Source organism: Megalops cyprinoides, chromosome 15 (genome assembly GCF_013368585.1).
Source record: "Megalops cyprinoides isolate fMegCyp1 chromosome 15, fMegCyp1.pri, whole genome shotgun sequence".
In the NCBI taxonomy this organism is placed as follows: Eukaryota; Metazoa; Chordata; class Actinopteri; order Elopiformes; family Megalopidae; genus Megalops; species Megalops cyprinoides.
In genome coordinates, this window is record NC_050597.1 from 7309635 (window position 1) to 7319162 (window position 9528).

Here is a 9528-nt window from a genome sequence, read left to right on the forward strand (position 1 = left end):
CCTTAATTTTATAAAAGTACAGTAAATTGCTCCTGAAATAGCTCCATGTTTTGTTCTTTTGTGACTATTTTGTTATTTCAGGATTTCATTCTTTCGTTCATTTCTGTGTGGCCACTTGCACCTACAACATGTTTTCTATGGACAGATAATGACATTAATCGTTCTTCTTTTGGGGGAAAAAAGTATAATTGATGACGTGTTAACATGCACCCAGCGCGAGGTATTTTCATTGATCTTGTACTCCGAAAACGTGACGCTATAAGGGAGCATTTTGCCACGTAATCTCGCGCTCTCTAAGTGCTTCAGTCTCATTCATCAAAACAGATGATGAGCGACACTTTGTGTCAGGGCTTCTCTGTTTCATTATGATAGTAACAGCATTGCATGCACGGATGTATACAGCTCCGAGCAGGACAACATTCAAATTCTGCCATGGTGCGACCAATCACCTGGCTTTACCGAAGATCTATTGCCAATAAATGTGTCTTTTTCATTTTAGTCTCTATAGACACATGACGCTCCATATATACGGTTTCTTGCCCAAGGTAACTTATTTTCTCATATTTTACGAAGCACTATGTCGCAATTTGGAAATAATTAGGCTCAACTGTCTGAAATGTTTTTACCGTGATTTATTGGATCCCTAAACCAAATGAGAACATAATTAATACAGTGCTATTTTGATGTTCGTCATAGGCACATACATTTATTTCACGGAGTTATATTAATGTATATGCAATTTACAGATGTTCAGGATTTATTCACATCTCAATGGGTTGTTTGGTTATTTGGATAGAAATGTTTAATTCAGAAGTGACCAGCAAGTTACGGTATTTTAGAGTAGAAAATCAAGGAACATTTATTAAATAGTAGTTGACTGTGTAAAAAATACGACAGTAAAAAGAACGAAATCCTGCTTAAACCCTGTACAGAACAAAGTTACACCAAACCACATTTCACATCATTCCATAAATCCAGTTTATCGGCTACGGGGTGGACGAAGACAGATTTACCATTGTTCCGCGTGTTTAATTTGACAGAACAAAGTAAGTATACGATATACATAAGGTGAACCGACGATATAATGGAGTAAAAACTAACCCGTTATTATTTCTAGTGAGATGAGGAGTGTTTCCGAGTTGCCTTGGTTTCAGAGGATCCAGGGCTGAAGTGTCCCCCCACGGTGGCAAAACAATGAATGTGAATAGATGTTCCTTGGTCAATGGGACAGTCAAAGCACACCGCCCTGTATAATGTGGACGTCATCCTAACAAGACCATTATGAATAGGAGGGCTCCTTTTGTGTCCCTACTCTTAAGCAGCTCTATAAATACGCTGATCCCCCTGTTACCTCGCCACAGAGCAAGAGGTGCACCCTCGAGAAAAAAAGTATATCAAGCAGTCTAGCTAGCGACCGGAGAGCGAACGACTCTTATTAAACTACCCTTGAACAACCAAAGGCTGCATTCCGACGACAAATATCAGGTGATCAAGCGAGAGTGACTTAAAAAATAGAGGCAGAGACAGAGAGGAAAGCGACCTCCTACCCAGCCGAACTAATAAAAATGAATTCTGATTCTAGCTCGAGCAGAGCTTCCTCGCCAGACATGGAAGGGATCTATCTCCGAGACCATCACCTGCAAGACGCGCGCCTCAGTACAGTGTCTTCCACTCAGAACGAAATCATACAGAAGATGACGAGCGAACACATCTCCAGGACCGGTGACAAAGCACCGGCGGGGAGCAAGTACAAACTCAAGAAGCAGGTCACCGAGCAAGAGATACAACAGCTCAGGCTGAAAATCAACGGCCGCGAGCGTAAGAGGATGCACGACTTGAATCTGGCAATGGACGGACTCAGAGAGGTGATGCCTTACGCGCACGGGCCATCCGTGAGGAAGCTGTCAAAAATCGCCACCCTCCTGCTCGCAAGAAATTACATACTGATGCTTACGAGCTCCTTGGACGAGATGAAGAGGCTAGTTGGAGAAATTTATGGGGGACATCACTCAGCGTTTCACTGCAGTTCAGTTGGTCACTCCGGCGCTCACGCGGCCCACACCGGTAACCCTACTCACCAGGTGCACCCGTTACTCGGAAGTGCGCTTTCTTCCACCACGTCGTCCACTCTCTCCACGACTTTACCCGGACTTACCGCCATCAGAGCCCCCCATTCCCTGCTGAAGAGTGCCCCCACGCCTCCACTTCCGCTCGGGAGCGGTTTCCAGCACTGGGCAGGTTTACCTTGTCCTTGCACCATTTGCCAGGTGCCCCCTGCTCCTCATCTTCCTATAACTTCAGCTGGGCTAACGAGACTTTCATCCGAGAATAAGGACGTAATGAAGTAATACTGAAAATTCTAAAGCTAACAGACTATTAAGTGTCGCGAGCATTTACATTGTTCCTGGGGGGGATTTTAAGACGGACAAGAAGAAACAAGACTTTATGCATGCCTGCAACATAGTGAACTTTTCATTGGCTCGTTTTATTTGTTTTACATATTAAATCTGCTTTTCTTCCTTGTAACAAGGATTTGGTCAAAAGACAGTTTTCAAGGTAACTGGTCCCCTGGTTATTTGGTGGTCCCAGAGATGCATCACATGATGTAAATATTTTTTAACCATTTGAAAATGCGTGTATACGTTAATTGTAAAGCAATATGTTGTTGGAGATAAGCTACTGAACTGGGCTATTTATGTGCTGAGAGCCGTCGTTTTCCAACTGAGTAAGACAAATATCTTGTGCTGTGTCAAAAAGTGGGAGTGAGATGCATGCAAGTTTAGATGGATTTTTTTTTTTTTGTAACAGGCATCATTTGTGCGAATGACGAATGCCCTTCGTTCCTTGTAACAAGGATTGTGAAATCTTATTCAATATGAAAATTGAAATGAGGTGATTTATTTCTGTGGTTATATACAAATATATATAGGTCGAGAAAATAGAGTGAAATTATATTGTTTCCTCGGTGTTTTTCTTCAATACTGAAATAGTTTTATTCTAGCTATGTGGCGTTATTCTGTGACCAGTTACATTTTTAAAATTCTAACTATTTTAGCATGGCTTCTGTGGTCAAAGTAGCTACAAAGCATGTTTGTTTTGCTGGGAAGGTTTTGTTACGCCCAGAGACAACATTGTGTCTTTATTTTTGTACATTGTTGATGATTATTGATATATTTATTATTGCCCAGTGTTTCTGGATGAAATTTCAATAAACTATTATAATAAAATGCATTTTTTGCAAAGAACGTCCTTTCTATGTTCCAACTTCTTTATTATTTCTCTCCATGCAGGACCAACCTTTAGCACATACAGTACCCTCTTGATCTATCACTAACATAAACGCAAATGTTACTGATTTTCAGATTCCGGTGTAATCCTTAAAGTTTTTGAACATTCACCAGCAGTTTATCTAGTTTACCCGTGGAACAATTCTGTTGTTTAGCCTCGGTTTCTTTAACTTATACTGTGTTGCCTGTATATTCACTCACATAATACTTTCAGGTTGAAAATACACGAACGAGCTATGGGCGTTATAACAAAAAGTTAAAAAGCAAAGTCTTTTGCTGCTGGTCTGAGTGTAATGATAATCAAACACCTTACGGATTCAACTGAATTGATAGTGTCTTCAGATAATATCTGATAATATCATCTATTTATACTATGCCATCCCAGTTATAAACTGTATTTCAATATTAAACATAAACACCTACCAATGCCAGCGGGTGCCTTCATGTAGAAGATATACTCGGTAACTCGGGCCAACATTTACGGACTCGTAATTGATGAGTACACATGCCCCCCGCCCCTATATCAATCTCATAAAAATGAGATGAAAGAGAATCACTGTTTAGACACCTCTGGGGCTTACATTACAAATACTATCCTGTGTCCTGCCAAGGAACCGAACCCCGTGGCCCACGTTTAATTTATACAGCGGATATTATATTGGGCCAATCTGCAACAAAAATTACAATATGTGAGTTTTGCCCTAAAAATTGCAGAGCCGGGTACTTCGTGGCGTTTGACTGACCAGCAATAACTACTTCAAAATCCCTGTAGGCTTAAGTTTGAGCAATACACAATGTCCTGTGTCTTTCGAGATAGTTAAAAACATTCATCGTTTTATTGTAAGGGATAATTCATTACGTACATAAATGTTATTTGAACTGAAACTGAAATTAATGTAGAAGGAATAATGTCATTTGAAGTGAAAAATATTCCTAATCGTCCACCCATTTTTTTGCATGATCTTACCTTCAAAAGAGCTGAATGTTCTGTGGAAATGATTGCGATGGGTATATCACTTTGCCTCAAAACTTCTTCAGTGTCACTCACTGTGCTTATGGAGTTATTTAATCAAAACATGGAAAAATGTTTTGAGAACATCTCACTTGGTGCTCTGTCTGAATCGCCCCTTAATTAATTTTAATATAATTTTTGAGACGTAAGTTTAATTATGTTCCTAAATGCTTGCTCCTATGAAATGATAAATATGCACAACATAGGCTTATTATTTTGCATTGCTCTGTATAACATAATGTGTAAAAACTGCAGAACTTTTAAGAATCTGCAGTAATCTACCCCAATTTTTCTTTTTCTGAAATATAAAAATGCAAGTAAGTTTTTTTTCTTCTTTTCATTCTTCTACAACTGTTACTACTTCCCGTCTTCCTCATCCCAGTAATATCACTGTTATGCATAACGTTACTGTTATGTGTAATATTACCGTTGTATACAATGTGACTCTTATTGTTTTACATCTTATAATGGCAATTGGGTATGGGTATAACAAGGGGAGTGATTCTAACTTTATATAGGATGAGATTTCCCCTAGGATTCCGAACATGATGAGTTTAAAAACGCAATATATGTTCCCGGTCTGTTTGCTCCAGAAGGTGGAAAGGTTGTTGGAAAGGTACTTTCAGATGCTCCCATTTGACGGAATTGTTCTTGGGCGTTCTTGCAAACTCGACAGCCCACGTTTTCGTGTTTAATCCCGTTTTGACACCTGGGCCTTATGCCATTTATTTGCTTCAAATGCCTTTAATGTAGAGCCCGGATTCATGAAGTGAGTTTAATTCATACCACTGGCGGCTAAAACCCGTTCAGAAGTCTAATTTAAAATGCACGATTTTCATATGCTTGGGTATGTCATAATATAGTCACCCGGTGATGTAATTTATCATTTTAGGGATTTTGTTAGTTTTGGAGTAGTTATTTAACTACTAACTACTATAAAACTGATGAACAATTTTCATTCTACTGTTCCACAGCTGACGAGTACAAGACAGAACCGAAAAATCTGCAAAGCATTTTTATTAGTGGCAAAGACCATAATGAATTAATTTAGCGGTGACTTTAATTTTTCGAGGATGCTCTGACATTTTACATATTCAAGTAATATACCACAGATAATAGTTTCTTTTTACAAAGTAAAAAAAAAAATCATAACGAAAAAAATCATTTTGGCTGTACGTTAGACAGTTGTTTGTTTAGCTCTCCCTGCTTTTCAAATGACCAGTAATGAGCGTTTAAGTATTAAGTATGAATTAAGAATGACTCTGATACCACATACCCAGTTTTATTCGGAATTTGACAGACGCGGGGGAGACCGCAGAAAGTGTGAAGTGGAGGAAGCGCGCTGGAAATACAAAGCAGTAAAGCCTTCCCTCGGGTCCTTTCACCGCTGCGCCGCAGATCAGATCGGCAGCAGCAGAATACATGTTTGTGGAGATTACAAGTTAATTGTTCATGGGGGAACAGGGGGGAAAACACATCAGAGAGGACGTTCGGATTACAGGACCCTAAATGCACAAGATAATGCATTCAGCCTTCATTCTTAAAACATGTAAATCAGTCCGTGGATTAAAAAAGCCTTTTGTAACGTTCTCCAGTTCATTCCTCAAAGTAACTGCTCTCGGTTGGGTGGGTGAAAGGGAGGGAGAGTTGCTCTCACACTTTGTTTTTAGGATTCAGACAGTTACAGACACTGACCACAGATAGAAAGGACGTGCCAGATGGAGTGGGGAAAAAGGGGTCAACGCTCTAGCACGGGGTGTCACTGAAATTTCGGCTGGGCTGCGGCAGCCAGACATGTAAAACATAGATTATTATTGGCCTATACATGCGGTTGGTTTATTGAAGAGGTAAATTCTGTTTTAAAAAAATAAAGCATACGTTGGAAAGGAATGGCAGGAAGTATAGAGTTTTAACTACAGAACTACAGAAACCTGTGAATGTTGAAGTAATAAGCAAGAAAAAATTGATGATGTTCTCATATCTCGATGTTCTCACCAAAGCGACGTATGCAGGGGCGCTTCTATTTCGTTTTGGAGTCTCACTTGACCTGAGTACGTAGACACCGATATGATTTAACGGCTTTGAAACTGACGGCGTTTGTCAGGACCTATTATGTCAAATCGCTCAAACTAGCCGCAGACATCATACACAGCACGATGTATACAGTCACACTCACGATATACTTGCAGGGCATCCGATGAGAGGATCTGTCTCTTACCACATATGGTAATAGACTACCGTTAGGTGTCAGATGGACCCAGCGCGTCACCTTTCAATACCAATACTTACAGAAGAAATTTCATTAAGAAGCTATCAAGAGAAAGCATTATTATATTGTTTGTGTCTGTGTGATGTATCATTGGTCAGTATATTGCTAATTACAATATACATTTGTAACATGTATATTTTAGTGCAGATCACAAAAGCAGTATCAATATTTTAACACAAACCTGAAGAATTCTCTTTTGTTTGATTGGAATCCGTGTCTGTTTTCTATTGCTATTTCCTTCAATATAATTTTGTTAAATTGTCAATGTAAATTAAAGCTAATTACAAAACCTCCATCGCGCGTTGTGCTCGCGCGTAAATGAGAAGGTGCACGGTGTTTATCTACACGCTGCTTTCAGTGTTTCCTTTAATTACAGCTGTGTAGTTAATAAACCCCGTCACCGCTGGAGATTCATTAGAAATGCTGATTGTCATTACACCCCTGTAAACAGAATATTTGTTTTTCTGAAAATGCCTTCTCATTGTTAATATTATATGAGAAGTCTTACGTGGGCAGCTATGCGGCGCAGTCGTTAGGTAACTGGGCTTTTAACCGTGTTGCGACGCTGCTGTGCCCCAGAGAAAGTTACATAGTCTGAATTGTTTCAGGAAGTATCCAGCTGTGTAAATGAATAGCGACGTAACCCCACTTCTCCACCAGCTTGATATCTGTATCTTGTACCCTCAGAGAGGATTTATCCATCTTTTAACTTACCTTATCTTCTTGGCAAGTCATCTTTCTGCACTGGTGAGTGTAGGTAATATTTATCAGATGGAGGCACCACACCGCTGTTTCTTTAATACTGACACTAGACCCACAACATGACTTATCAACATTAACACACTACAGGCTTCCTGCTCACACATATTACTCCCCTTCCACACATACATTTACATTTACATTTATTTATTTATTTAGCAGACGCTTTTATCCAAAGCGATGTCCAAAAGTGCATACAGTAGGTACAGCGACAGTACGGGGACAGGATGTGTACAGTTCCACAATGAGACAGTAGTTCTCAGCTGAGAGCAAAGTCTGTTTGAGGACGCAGTACTAGCTAATTTATACAGCTGCAGGGTATAGGGCAACTAACAAGATCCAACTTCAAAACAGCGCAATGAGTGCCAGAGTAAAGGCGCTAATAAGAAAATACATACAGCGCAGTCACTGCACGTCTTCATTAGCTTATTGGACACACCTGCAAAGGTCCTAAACTCAAGAGCCCAGCTCCCATATCTTTCCCCCTAGTGCACATTATACAAATATATAAGCTGGGTTACAAACACTATTCTCTGACGGTCACATTCTCCATGCTTGCACTCATGTGCATCCATTGGAATAATGCATATAATGATGCAAGTGATAATGCATATCACTTATTGGATATGATTAGATATGACTAGATATGATTGGATATGATTATGATGAGTGTAAAGGAGTGGGTTGCAGTGGTACTGAGAATAAGGTTCAGTTTAAGGTTCAGTGCCTCTGCTTGGGAAATGAGTACAGTTTATTTATTTAAAAAGATGGCTATAAAATGACTGTGATGACTGGTAAGAGTTTGAAAGGAGCATATTAATCTACAGAGTTTTATACTTTTAAAATCTTTTCAAAGCAAAGCAGGCCTTGAGATAAGCCAACATGTGATTATTTCTGAGCATAATGATGTATGAAGACATACGAGACATATTTGTCCTCCGATTCTCAGTTTAGACATTTTACTTTAATACTTATTGGAGTACTTTTAGTACTTATTGAACTTTGTGTGAAATTAGGTCAGCTATGTGCTCTTCACTTTGATAGATAAGCTGTTGAAGGTGTGCATTGTGGAAGTGCTGATTGTTTGTCCGCTCAGATTTTTGAACCTGCATGTCAGCATGTAGATTTTCCCTCATGTCCAAATCCGCATTCAGGTTTTCACTCTGTTTGGCAATATCAAATTGTCTGGTTGTAGAGATGTAATCTCCCTGAGCTACAGTGTTCAGGGGTCATAAATGATAGCTAACGTAAAGGAAATCAAAATATAGCATCTAGCACTGAACATACAGAACACAGAACTCTCCTCCTTGAAGCTGTGCTCAGAATTTTTTTCATTGGGCAAACGGATTGCATCCATTAAAACATGGCTTTTGTAGGTTTCCATGTTTCAAAGCTGAGATGTCATTCACATTACATGATTCTTTTTTTGGTGTTTAAAATGATACTTCTTATCTACAGTATTAGCTCGGTGTGACTGACCCTATGACCTCCTCATTGTGCAACTGAGCTTAGAGAGAGAAGGAGGATTTGAACCTTGTATCGGTAAACACCACAAAACCAATCCCATGATGCAGCAGGAGGTGCTGCAGGGAGCATGCTCTGTATTAGCAGAGTTCTGGAGGCTTTTTGGTGAACAGGCTGCAGATCCCGGACTACCCACGCGCAGCTCCCTGGAGGCAATGCAGGGCAGCTTTGTGCGATTTCAGTTCGAGTGTCCGCAGCCAATCCCCCTCAGGCCACAAACAAGATGACATGTCCGCTAAATAGCCAACCCCCCCCTCCCCTTCTTTTTAGCCCTGACAAATGGCCAGCCATCTTCAGAGGACACACCTGTTACTGGAAACACTTCAGATTTTACACTTTGAAAGTGGGCCTTGTTAAGCCACCGAGCCCCGTCAAAAGGTCCGCACAATAGACACGGCCCCCGGCGACAATGCCCCCATAGCCCCCCCGGGCTAAAGGCCCCCGCCAAACGGGGGGGCTCGCGCGGGGGCCACGCCCGGAGGCCGCAATTGAAAATAAATTTCAGTTGAATAAGTGGCGTCGGCCGTGGCGGAGGAACCGCCGCCGCGCGGAACAAAGGCGGTTTGCGGGGATAAGTTATTGACCGCCCTGACAGGCTGAAAGCAGTCCATTATGCCTCCAGTCACCGCGCTCGCCGGGTCCCGGGCTGAATTAGGTGGCAGGTGCACGAGGCTGTC

At 40.8% G+C, this 9528-nt stretch overlaps 1 protein-coding gene across 1 annotated transcript; it reads left to right on the top strand.

Moving 5' to 3' along the window:
• Window positions 1–1565: 1565 nt before the first annotated feature.
• On the top strand, window positions 1566–2348 carry olig3 (oligodendrocyte transcription factor 3). Its single transcript, XM_036546101.1, has one exon. It carries the CDS (start codon window positions 1566–1568, stop codon window positions 2346–2348), a length of 783 nt encoding a protein of 260 aa, XP_036401994.1.
• The last annotated feature ends 7180 nt before the right edge of the window (window positions 2349–9528 follow it).